The sequence below is a fragment of the Acomys russatus genome, chromosome 12 (assembly GCF_903995435.1).
Source record: "Acomys russatus chromosome 12, mAcoRus1.1, whole genome shotgun sequence".
NCBI classification, from domain to species: Eukaryota; Metazoa; Chordata; class Mammalia; order Rodentia; family Muridae; genus Acomys; species Acomys russatus.
Genome location: NC_067148.1, coordinates 59,487,258 through 59,500,617, shown reverse-complemented (window position 1 = coordinate 59,500,617; position 13,360 = coordinate 59,487,258). Strand labels below are relative to the sequence as shown.

The 13,360-nt window shown below is 45.4% G+C and overlaps 1 protein-coding gene across 1 annotated transcript; it reads left to right on the top strand.

The window, feature by feature from the left end:
- Positions 1-2,456: 2,456 nt before the first annotated feature.
- On the top strand, positions 2,457-3,441 carry LOC127196116 (ATPase inhibitor, mitochondrial-like; the record flags this gene model as incomplete). Its single annotated transcript, XM_051153693.1, has 2 exons — positions 2,457-2,460; positions 3,152-3,441. Coding segments are annotated over exons 1-2 (294 nt in total), but the record flags the coding sequence as incomplete, so codon positions are not given.
- Between the last annotated feature and the right edge of the window lie 9,919 nt (positions 3,442-13,360).

The following is a 13,360-nucleotide window of genomic DNA, read 5'->3' as shown; positions in this document are numbered from 1 at the left end:
CTGTATACATAATTAATACATTTTTTAAAAATTAAATTTAAACTGGGAGTTAGAAATACAGTGGGAAGGGGCTCAGTGGTTAAGAGCACTGACTAATCTTCCAAAGGACGCAGGTTCAGTTTCTAGCAGCTCACAAGTGTCTGTAACTCCACACAGACATACATGCAGGCAAAACAGCAATACACATAAAATAAAAACAAATTTTTAAAAATACTCAACAGTGTGAACCATGTTAGACATACCCACTCGCTGCCTACTAATTCTCTCATGGTGTGAGGCAGTTAAGCAATATGCAGCTGAAGCCACTTGGCCTGCAAAGCCAGATGTATTGACTCTCGGGTTCCTTGTCCTGTGACTTTTTCTGGGGACATGGGAAGAAGCATCCATTCACCCAGATGGCAACGGTAACAGCAAACAAACAAAAGAGACTCCATCCAAATCCAGCTTCCTCAGTCAGCAAGTTCGTTGGGGATACTGAGAGGACCACAGGTGGCTCAGGGCAGCTGTACCATCGGGAAACCCCCTGGACAGCATACAGGCAGCGCTGGGGTGCTCTGGGAGCTTAAGGGAGGCTACGGTATCACAAAGCCGCTCTTGCTGGTCAGCTAAGTGCCTTTCTATAGCCTTTTCTAACTGGCTATACAACTCAGACTGGCCTTGACCTCCAGGTCTTTGGGCCTCTCAGCATCCTGAATGAATCCTGGAGATTATACAAGCTTGCTATCATGTCTAGCTGAGCTTGAGACTGCATGTTTGCTGTAACACATTTGTTCCTTATCCTGTTAAGCACTTGCCTAGTGCACCTGTCAAATACTGTCAGTCTGAATAATGTCAGGAAAACAAATATGCATCTATACATTCCTAGAATAAATACCACTTGGTTATGATACAATTTTGTGCTGCTAGATTTAACACTCGTGTTTGTTTGGGTTCCTTCTTTTCTTTTTTTTTTTAATAGGTTTGGGGTTTTTGCCTACATGTGTGTCTGCCTCACAAGCATTCTTAACGCCCACAAAGGCCAGAGGATGCCGGGTCCCTGCAACTGGAACCGCTACCTTAGGGGTGCCGGAAATCCAATCTGAATCCTCTGGAGCTCTCTCCTTCCCTGTTGGCTTGTCTGGCTTTTGAGGGATGGTCTGGCAATTCACAGCTGTCTTCCTGTGTAGGCTCAATTTTCTTAACTATGTTTTATTATGAACTTATTAAACAGCCTACCTCCCTTACAACCCGACTAACTCAAATAGGAAAAGGAGATTAAAGAACACAATAATGAGACCTTAAGGATATTAGTTCCGAGGAACGATTCTTTCTCCTGGTGTAGTCAGCAGGACCTCGGCAAACCCGCCATCCCACCGAAGCTGCTGCTGGAACCTGGAGTAACTGGAACCTGAAGCCTCAGCTCGAGTCCAAAACCTTGAGGCTTTCCCTGGAGCAGTTCTCTCTTGAAGTGATGAACAGCCAAAACAATCCCAAGTCCTCTCTCTCAAGCCTCTTTTTTTGGGCATATATAGGTATGTATGTCCTCTCAGAGTCTCTACTAGGATGTTTTCAGCTGGCAACATCCAAGCTCCCCCACTAGTATACATAGTCCCCCATAAACATCCTGCTCTCTCACTAGTCTGTTCCCCATCCCACACTTGGGATCAACACCAAAACATGTTTATCTCTCTACATTCCTGCCTCAGCCCGCTGCGAGCTAAGATGCCCAGCGTCTTTGTCTTATCTCTGAGCTACAGTCTGCCTGTGCTGCCCAAGCTTGTGTCAGGCTTTCTTGTTCTCAGCCCTCTGCTTCAGTCTCCCAAGAAGCTGGGACTAGTAGTGTATACCACAGCACTCTGTGTGTTTTGCTTTTTTAAATGTATCTTTAAAAAAAAAGAAAGTAATAAAAGTTAAACTTCTCTGGACGAATATAAAAGTATTAAGGGCTGGGAGTGCTAACTACATGCCTGCACTCCCAGCCCAGTCTGGGTGGCTGGGGTAAGAAGGTGTGAAGGCTGAGGCCAGCCTAGGAGCCTGTCTAGTATACATATGCAAAGAGGGCCTGCAGAGCTGTTAGACGTTAAACTACCTAAAGTCTACCGTTTTCTTCAAGAATATTTGCCTTGTACCACCAAAGGAACTTGGTGTGGCTCTTCTTCTTAGTGTCAGTCTGTCTGTCATTAGGTAAGTTTTTTTTTTTTAGGTTGGCGTTGGGGCTGGTGAGCTAGTTCAGTGGGTCAAAGGTGCTGCTTTCCAAGTCTGGTACCCTGAGTTTGATCCCCAGAACCCACATAAAAGTGAAAGGAACAAAGCAATTTTGCAAAGTAGCCTAAAAATCAAGCAACTGTTCAAGAAGCTGAATTGAGCAAAATGGTAATGTGAACAAAGCAAAAGAAACTGTAAATGTTACACAACTAGCTTTCATGTTGCCAAGGGACATTACAGTTCCAAGGGTGTGGTATAGTGGGCTGGGTAAAATGGGTGAGTAGGTTAAGTGGGTGGGTGAGTAGGTGGGTATGGGTGGGCTTGGACGGGGGCAGGGAGCAGGCTGCACCAACACTCTGTGAAAGGATATGACAGTGGGAGCTGCTTTGTAGACTTTCCAGTCTCTGAATGAAAGAACGGCATCAGCTCTGAAGCGGGCCACTTTACCCACTAGACCCTAGCAGGGTTAAAATACATAAAGATGCAGTGGCATGTGACGGAGGGTGGGGTAAGGTGAGCTCTCCTAAGAAAGGAGGGAACACCAGCCTGTTGAGCAAGAGTGAATAGCTCAGTGGTTAAGCGCACTGGCTCCTCTTGCAGAGAATTCGGGTTCAGTTCCCAGTACACACATGGTGCCTCACAACCATCTATAACTCAGTTCCAGATCCAAAACTGTCCCCAGGCCTCCGTGGGCACTGTACACACATGATATACTTACATACGTGCAGTCAAAACATAAAATAAAAATGAATCTTTTGTAAAAGGCTATCAAGGAATTTTGGGGGTTCTCTATTTTAAAAAGGGCACAGCCACTTGTGCATATCTGTAATTTCAGAGCTCTAAAGGCAGAATAGCCGTGAGTTCCAGGCCAGACTGGACTACATAGTGAGACCCTGTCTCAAAAGTCAAATGAGAGAAGCTGCCACGCCCGGAACCTGAGAGGAGCGTTGCCTGCGACAAACGGCAGACTCGGCGTTGGCGGCTCGGGCTCGGCTCGGTGTTTGGGGCATGAGGGTCCTGCAGTCCCGAAGCTTTGGCTCGAACTCGTCGGACAGCATGGACCTTGGCGCTGGCTCCATCCGAGAAGCCGGTGTGGCCTTCGGAAAGAGGGAGAAGGCTGAAGAGGATCGATACTTCCGAGAGAAGACTAGAGAGCTGCTGGCTGCCCTGAAGAAACATCACGAAGATGAGATCAAGCACCACATGGAAGAGATTGAGCGTCTGCATAAGAAGCAGCTAAAAAAACTAAAGGATAACAATATTTTTTTTTCGAGACAAGGTTTCTCTGTGTAGCCTTGGCTGTCCTGGACTTCCTTTGTAGACCAGGCTGGCCTTGAACTCACAGCGATCCATCTGCCTCTGCCTCCTGAGTGCTGGGATTAAAGGCATGCACCACCACCGCCCGCCTAGGATAACAATAATTAAAAGCACACAATGGCCTGTACATTATTCCCCACTTCCACAGAGACATAGTTTTGAGTAGTGAATATTTGCTTGTGTGCCACTCACAGATAATAAAATTATCACCAGTTGTTTTAAAAAAAAAAAAAGTCACATGAATCAAAAAGGTACAAACCACAGGAGATTAAGGATATGGCTGAGTCAGAAAATGCTTGTGTAAGCATGAAGACCTGAGTTCAGATCCCTAGCACCCTTGTTTAAAATAAAATAAAGGCCTGGTGGTGAGTCTGTAGCCCCAGTGCGGGGGCTGGGCAGACAGGTGGATCCTCCAGCTGAGGTCCGATAGAAACCCTGTCTGAGAAAATAACATGTAGAGAGGATAAAGGGAGACACAGTGGCCCTCTGGCCTCCATATTGCATGCACACACATGTACACAAACACAACATGCACACAAATAAAAGATGCAAGCCAAGCCATCAGAGGGATGGTCTGATGGGATAGACTAGTCCTTTCTTAACCACTCAGCACCACAAGCAGAGAGGCGTCTTCTCTCCAGATACTAGGTAAGAAATTAGTTCCAGGCCCCAAAGTAACTTAGTCATGCCGCCTCAGCCGGGATCACGGGTGCATACAACAGCAGGCCTGGCTTATCCAGCATCTTTGTCATAAGTGTACACTGTGCCTCGAATGTGGAATGTCCCCTTACAGGTCTGTGTATCAAATGTTGGAGCAGGCAGTAGCAGCTTTAGGAGAAGCCTAACTGGTGGATGGGGGGGTAAGGGAGGGAGGGAGAGGCGGGCGGGAGGGGGGGTGAGATAGGCTGTGTAGGCTGTACCTAGTGCCCTCCTGATTCCTCTCCATCATGAGGTGACTTAGCCTCTGCCACACTGTGTTTTGGGCAAAGTTCAAGCTTAGAAGACAGGAAAAGAATTCCAGGCTTGTTCTCCCCGCCAACACCTTCATTCTCTCCATCATGGGAGAGATATGGAGAAGTGGAACAAGTAGTCTCCTGACGGTTCCATTTTCGGGAGAGAAGGGAAAGATGCCGCATTGAGTTAGGCTAAACAAGGAGTTGACTTAGAGGAGAGGAAATAACCCAGCATACCAGATGACACAGGAATGGAAGGCGGGAGATCAGGAGTAGGAGGTGGCAGCAAGGTGCTGGTAAAAGTCCAGACGCTCCCCACCTGTGGTGATTATTGGAAGGCGGCCACAAATTGAGAGCTGCAGACATTATGTGCAGAAGAAAATTCCGTCCCATAGCAAAGAAAGGGAATGGAGGAGGACCTAGGAGTATGGCTCAGTTGGTCCAGTACTTGCCTGGCATGCTTGAAGCCCTGTTTGATTGCCAAGTGTGGAGGTTTGAACGAGCCCCACAAGGCTCACTTACTTGAGAGGCTTGGTCCCCCCCAGTTGGTGGAACTGTTTGGAAGGATTAGGAGGTGTATTACTTGATGTGGGAGTTAAGATTGCAAAAGCTCATGCTGGAGAGATGGCTCAGTGGCTAAAAGTGCCGCCTGCTCTTCCAGAGATCCTGAGTTCAATTCCCAGCAACCACATGGTGGCTCACAACCATCTATAATGTTATTTGATACCCTCTTCTGCAGATAAAGCACTCATATACAATAAATAAATCTTTTTTAAAAAGAAAGATTTTAAAAGCTCACATGATTCCCGGTTGTGTCTCAAGATGTGAGCTCTCAGCTACTGCTCCAGCACCATTCTTGCCTACCTGCTGCCATGTTCCCTCCAGGACAGTCATGGACTCACCCTCTGAAACCTTAAGCCCCAAATTCAACATCTTCTGTAAGTTGCATTGTCCTTGGTGCCTTATCAAAGCAGTAGGAAAGTAGCTAAGCTATTGGGTGTGGTAGTATCCACCTATAATAGCACTGGGCAAGTAGAAACATAGGAGGACTGTGAATTCAGTCATGGTGAATTTGAGGCCTGTCTGGGCTAAATGAGACTGCCACTGAAAGGGGAAAGAGGAAGAATGGGGAGAAAAGAGAAGAAAAGGAAAGTAAAAGAAAAGGAACCATGGGGATTCAATCAAGAAAGAGAAAGAGCCAGGCGGTGGCAGCGCGTGTCTTTAGTCCCAGCACTTGTGACGCAGACGCAGGTGGATCTCTGAGTTTGAGTTTGAGGATATTAGCAAATGGGGAGGCTGTACATGTGTGGAGGCAGAAGCTGTGGGAGGACTGGAAAAGCCTCTGGATTCATTTCAAGTTTTCTGTAAACCAGAAACTTCTTTAAGAAAATGAAAATACTGTTTGATTGATTGAGGCAGATTCTCCGGTAACCCAGGATGGACTCAACTCAATCTGTAGATAAGAATGGCCTTCAGAGGGCTGGAGAGATGGCCCAGTAGTTAAGAGCACCGTCTGCTCTTTCAAAGGACCCTGGTTCAATTCCCAGCACCCACATGGCAGCTCACAACTGTCTGTAATTCCAGTACCAAGGGATCTGACATCCCCATACCAAAGCATAAAATAAAATAAATTTAAAAAAAAAAAATAAAAAGAATGGTCTTCAGACTTGGGAGATGGTTTAGTAGTTAAGAGCACCATCTGCTCTTTCAGTGGTCCTGGGTTCAATTCCCAACAACCACATAGTGGCTCATGACCATCTTTAATGAGATCTGGTGCTCTCTTCTGGTGTGTAGGCATACATGCAGGCAGAACACTGTATATGTAATAAATACATCTTTTTTTTTTTTTTTTTAAGCCTTCAACTCCTGGTCCTCCTGCCTCTGGCTCCAGTTGTGCAGGATTACAGGTGTGAGACATCACGCCCACTTTTCTTTGTAAGGGAATATATGGGTAAGTGTTCGGGTGTGAGTACCATCCCTCAATATTAATGCTTTCCCGAGTTAGAATTGCCTAACTTCTGTGTCACGGGAAGACTGTATAAAGCAACATGAAATAGCCCTCATTTTGTCTAAAAGTTGACTAAAGTTAATTCTTTTCAGAAATGGATTTGTGCTTTTTGAAATTAAAACAGTTAAATACTGCTAGCTGGAGCCAGTTTGACACGGCACGAGAGCTGTCAGAATGAGGAAAGGTGCACACCCCAATTTAAAGCCTTTTTAAAGAATAATAAAACATTTGATGTGAGTCAAAAAGTCCCGGGATAGTCGGCAATCCAGAACACATCCGCGTGAGCCGCAGCTCACACCCTTTATCTGGTATCGGGGTACCCTCACACATGCCTGCATCATCTCACACACTGTCCCAAGACAGCAGAAGGAAGGCCACCTCCCTCCGCGGGACTGAGTCATTTCTCATCTAAGTTTCGGTTTTCTGAAAGAGAAGTGGTCCTTTCCGTGAAAACTGGCTGGTTCTCACACCCTTCTTTCTGCAGGACTGCTTGCTTGTTACTGACTGCATGCCGCGTGCCTGGAAGGCCAGCGCAGTTCCTAGGGATGTCATGTCCTATGTGGCAATGTGAGAGGGGAGCACAGTTTTCTTTCCTGCATTCCTCAAAGCCTGTAACTTTCAGTTAAGTGGCCCCACCAAGTGGAATTTTGCCAAGCCCAGCCCAGTCCCTCCTTTCAGCCATCTTCCAGTTTGAAGTGACTGCAGCTCTTTTAGTTGTCCCCTGGGGACTTAGTTCCTAACACTTCTGAAATTGATCTCGGTTACATTTGTCTAGAGGAAACAGTAGATTTGCAGAGATAGAATTATAAAAATCACCCTGGTGGTACAACATGCAGAGAGCCAGCGACATCCATCCTGAGTCACACACACGAAAAGGCCCACTTGGAAGGTAAGCACCTCAAGACAAAATAGCAGAGATACTCATGGGGTTTTTTCCCCCTTCAGTTTTAGAATAGCTGTTTCCTGCTTCTACAGCTGCTGGGTGTGTCCCTCCTCCTGTTTGTGATCTCAACCTTAAAAAAAGAAAGCTAAAAAAAAAAAAAAAAAAAAAAAAAAAAAACAAACCCAAAAAACTTAAAAGTTCTCACATTTTCACATGCCTACCGTTTATTTACAGGGTCCCATCTTAGATCCACTGTGTCTCACCCCTTTCCATTTTGGAGAATGTTTTGCCTTCCTGCAGAAATAAATCAACCCAATCATGTTGCTTTTTCAAAACAACAATGAAAGAGTTGACATTAAGTTGCATATTGTTTCAGCTTTGCAAGTCTGAAAATCTAAATACTGCTTCCAACTCAAAGCCACATTCAGGTTCATTGTTTCAAAACCAACCACAAGAGGAAGAGACAATAGAGGACATTTAATGGAGTAACTGTGTTGCTCTCTCCCCTTTGTCTCTGGAGTCTCTAAACTTTCTCCCAGAGGAGAACTGTAGTGTGTGTGTGTGAAACAGCCAGAGGGGATGGGAGGAAACATTTGCCCTAGATATTTAACAGCTCTGAGCATCATCAGGCTCCACACTTTACTCTGTCCTGGATGCATTCTTCACCGAGTGCCTCCTCCCCACCCCCGAGCTACAGCCCCACTAGGCTTCTCTGTAGCTCTTTGGCCAGCAAAATCACTTCCCCAACCAGCACCCTGAACTCTAACCAGGACTGGGAAAAGTTTGATAACAGTAACAGATGATGTTTTCCTCTGGACACAGAAACGTGACTCTAACCAAACATAATAAAAGCTGTACTGCATTTATTAAAAAAAATTGACTAGTTCATTAGCGGATTAATCCCCAGCAAACCTTATAACAAGGCCTTCTTCGTTTGATCTCATTAAGGTATCCCTTGATCGGTTATTCAGTGACAGACATGGTGTGGCATATGGTCTTTCCTGTAGTTACTGAGATTTGTGGGGGGTTTTTGTTTGTTTCTTTGGTTGGTTGGTTGTTGTTTTTTTGTTTGTTTGTTTGATTTTTGATTTTTTGGTTTGGTTTGGTTTCTGGTCTTTCAAGACAGGGTTTCTCTGTGTAGCCTTGGCTATCCTAGACTTGCTTTGTAGACCAGACTGGCCTGGAACTCACAGCGATCTGCCTGCCTCTGCCTCCCAAGTGCTGGGATTAAAGGCATGCACCACCACACCCAGCCCTGAGATTTATTTTTAATTAAAAAAGATTTATTATTTTATGTGCACAGGTGTTTTGCCTGCATTATGTGTGTGTGTGAACTGGACTTACAGACAGTTGTAAACTCCTTGTGGCTACTGGGAATTGGACACAAATCCTCTGGAAAAGCAGTTAGTGCTCTTTATCACTGAGCTTTCTCTCCAGCCTCCAATTTTAATTAATGTGTGTCTGTATGCTCACATGCATTTAGGTACCACAGAGACCAGAAGGCACATTTGGATCAACAGGAGTCACAGGTGGCTGTGAAGCTTCCTGATATGTACACTCTTACCTGAAGAGTGTCTGTCTGTCTGTCTTTCTTTCATTCATTTTATTTTATTTTTTAGTTTTTCGAGACAGGGTTTCCCTATGTAGCCTTGACTGTCCTAGACTCACTTTGTAGACCGGGCTGGCGTTGAACTCACAACAATCCACCTGCCTCTACCTCCGAAGTGCTGGGATTAAAGGCGTGCACCACCATGCCTGGCCTGAAGAGTGTCTTTCAAATCCTCTATCTATCTATCTATCTATCTATCTATCTATCCATCCATCCAGACAGGGTTTCTCTGTGCAGCCCTGGCTCTGGTAAGGCTGGCTTAAACTCACAAAGATCCGCCTGCCTCTGCCTCCCGAGTGCTGGGATTACAGGAGGTGTGTACCACTACCACCCGGAACTTTTTATTTTTCTGAAGTGAAGTTTTACTGTGTTGCCCTCATTGTTCTTGGACTTCAGAGCTTAAGTATCCCTTATGTAAGAGTATTCCTGTGCTTCCGGAGGTTGGACTACAGATGAGCTCACTTTGAAGCTTTATTATTAGATGTCTTTTCCAGTTCGCAGTGATTCTCCCATAAAACTGGAGCCCTCTGACTCTCCCCCCCCCACCTTTCTCTTTTTTCCTCTTTTTTTGTTTGTTTGTTTGTTTTTTGTTTCAAGACAGGATTTCTCTGTATAACTCTGACTGTCCTGGACTCACTTTGTAGATTAGGCTGGCCTCGAACTCCCAGAGAGTCACCTGCCTCTGCCTCCCTGAGTGTTGGGGTTACAGGCATATGCTACCATGTCCAGCTGTCCTTTTTTACCTTTTTTTTTTTTTTTTTTAAACTCACTTAGTCAAATTAGTGCTGCCTGCTGGAATGCTGCCTGTTCTTGTTGGTTTGACCTTGTGTCTTGCACATGCAACAATAGCTGGAGTGAGTTTATGAATGTAATAGCCATGTCATGTCCAGACACAGAAAAGGACATGACATTGTTATGAAAGTGATCCTACAAAGTTTAACTTTGTAGTTGATAATTCCTCTTGTAGTGTCTTTGCTTGACAAGGAAAGGACGGGCTTTGACCCTTTCTTCTTTCCATCCAGTCTATTCCCACAGGCAGAGAAAGCAAAGAGGCCCAGCTTTCCAGCATAGAGGGAGCTGAGACCACCAACAGAAAGTAGTCGAATTTGCCCTCTGTTGACTCCTCTTACTCTACTTGTCTTTATTGTTTGTTTGTATTTTTAATAGTCCAGGGGAGTATCAAAGTCCACAAACACGTCATGCTCCACAGTTGACACAGACTTACCAGCTTTGGTCTCCATCACCCGTAGCTCAGAGCTCTTATTGCAGCTCATGGCAGTCAATATCCCAGATTGTCACAGCCAAAGCTTCTCTCAACATATTTTCTAATACTGCTTTGAGGTTGTTGGTAAAAATCTGTGAAGGCCAGGCTCTGACGCTGGAACCTTGAGTACAGGGCCAGCTGCCAGTTAACATGCTTTGCCTGAACAGCCACAGCAGTGAATTCAGCATCATCCATTTGGGGTGATTAAGCAGATGTCTTCAGTAGCGCACCATAGGCGTGTCACGGGTCCAGATCCTCAGCTTGAACAGCATAGGGTGGGTAAAGTCAGCTGAACTGATCAAGGGCTGAGCTGCAACTAGGTCCTGCTGGTGAGGGCAGAGAACAGTGGAGATGCTGTGTGAAGCATGGTTCTGGAAGATTCTGAGAACATCACAGACACTGCTTTTCAGACACTGCCTCTGTGAACGTTAGACTAGAAGCCCTGGAAAATTCTCTTCATAGCTGCCACTGCACTCAGGCTTGGTTTTTGAGACCTGTAGCTCAGGTTGGCCTGAAACTCACTATGTATCCAAGGGTGTCCTTGAACTCTCAATTCTGCTGCCTCAATCTCTGAGCTGGGATTACAGATGTGCACCCTACATCCAGTTAACTGGGTATGGTTTTCCTTGTTATATGGTTCTGTGTTCATCTTGTTTTGTTTTGTTTTTTTATTTGTCAAGCAAAAAGCCCAACCACTCTTAGCAGAGAGGGATGGTTTCTAAGTCCAATTGTGTCACCAAGGGTGGGGTTGAAATGGAACAGGAAGAGGCAGTCACAGGGAACATTTATTTGTGGGGAGAATCTCTAAGTTGAGTTGCTTGGCTAAAGATGTGGGGCCAAGGAAAGGAGAGAGAAGCTTGTTGAGAGGAGCTATGGAATGTGAGTACCACAGCGAGCCCAGAAGCGGGCTTCTCCCAAGCTGCTCGCTCTCCGGCAGGGCACTTTTCAAAGTCCCAGTTCCAAACTTATGTTTGCAAACAAGTTCTAAATAAATTTAACTAATAAATTAATACTTCTAAATTATCATAGTTTGTTTGTTTGTTTCTACGCTCATTTTTATCTTCTTTCATCTCACCCTTGCACAGCTAAACTGGGGCTGGATCTAGCCCCCTGGGATCATAGCTCATTCCTTCAAGCTCAGTGTCCCTGGCTCTCACAGCACTCTGGCCCGCTGATATAGGGTGAATAAAATACTACAACGTAGGGAAGCCCTCTTGGAACACCTCCCATCTCCAGAATTCTTTCTCATTTTTCCTTAATAATTGTTCTCTTTGCTCAAGAACAGAAGACCACGCCACAGCCTGCTGCTTCCCTCTGCGCTCCTCTGGGCTCACAAACCACAGCTTCTTTCTTTCTGATCATAACTTTTATTTCTCTGTAGCCATATTTGTTTTCTTGAGACAGATCTCATTATGTAGCCCTGGCTTGCCTAGAACTCACCATGTAGACAAGGCTTGGCCACCTTTCTTCCTTCCTTCCTTCCTTTCTTTTCTTTCTTCTTTCTTTTTTCCAAGACAGGGTCTCTCTGTGTAGCCCTGGCTGTCCTGGACTCACGTTGTAGACCAGGCTGGCCTCAAACTCACAGAGATCTGGCCTTGCTTTTGCCTCCCCGAATGCTGGGATTACAGGCCTGTACCATCATGCCTGGCTAGCCACATTTCTTACAGGCATATTTCAATTATTACCCTGCATTAAGATTCAAGACTTTGTACCCACCAAAAGCATGCAAAGACATTGCAACATGATGTTGTTTCCAAATGTGCTGAACAGCGTTTAGAAGTCTGCTGGTCTATGTGTGGTCCACGGGGAACAGGGTGGACGCACCGCGCCTGTTACCTATCATTCTTGTGTTCATTACCTGTAGTTGCTTTATTTAAAACATGGTCCAGCCGGGTGTGGTGGTGCACGTCTTTAATCCCAGCACTCGGGAGGCAGAGGCAGGTGGATCCCTGTGAGTTCGAGGTCAGCCTGGTCTACAAAGCAAATCCAGGATAGCCAGGGATACACACAGGGAAACCCTGTCTCAAAAAAAAAAAAAAAAAAAAAAAAAAAGGTCCAGTCCACCATGTCTTTAGATGCTTCATGTCTTTAGTAGGTAAAATCTAGGTATTTCGGTGCACCTAATAATAATATAGTATTTCTCTTTGTATAAGGTTCATGATTATGTGTGCATAATTACGTGAGTGCATGTGCATGTATGTGTACATGTGGAGACCTGAAGTCGACGTCAGACCTTTTCCTTCCTTGCTCTCTACCTTTGAGGAAGGGTTTCTTACTGAATCTGGAGCTCATCCATCTGGCTAGGCTGGCTGACCAATAAGTTCCAGGGATCTGTCTGCAGGCCCGTCCCCCTAACCCCCACACCCCACCTCCCCCAGCAATCACTGTGTGAGACATACATGCTATGCACGCTGGCCTTTAAATAGATCCTAGGACCAGAACAGTCTTTGTGCTTCTAGGCCAGGCACTTTGTTGACTAAGCCATCTTCCTAGCCCACCTCTAACTTCTGATTGACCAATACAAGGTCTGTTAAAAACTGAAAGCCAGCTGGGCGGTGGTGGTGCACACCTTTGATCCCAGTACTTGGGAGGCAGAGGCAGGTGGATTGCTGTGAGTTTGAGCCCAGCCTGGTCTACAAAGCCAGTCCAGGAAAGTCAAGGCTACACAGAGAAACCCTGTCTCAGAAAAGCAAAAACAAAACAAAACAAACAAACAAAAAACCTGAACACCTCACCATATATATTAAGAAAGAAAGAACTAGGTCATCAAGATTGCTCAGTGGGTAAAGGCACTTGTCAAAACTAAAGACTTGCAATTATTCCCAGGACTCACATGATACAGGAAAAGTTGTCCCCTGACCTTCCACATACAAAATGGCACTAGCATGCCCTCCCCTTATCCCTTGCTATGTACAAAATACAACATAATTCTTTTCTTAGCTTAAGCTTCAAGAAGAAAGTTTTGTCCAAATGTATAATTAGGGCTGGAGAGGGTAAGCACGTGAAAGCACAAGCACCCAAGTTCCAGTTCCCAGCAGCCACATCAAAAGGCCGGATAATAGTTATAACACTTGTGTCACTGTGTGTGCAATCGTCCTACACTTGTGTCACTGTGTGCACAATTGTCCTGCTGCTTCTTCCT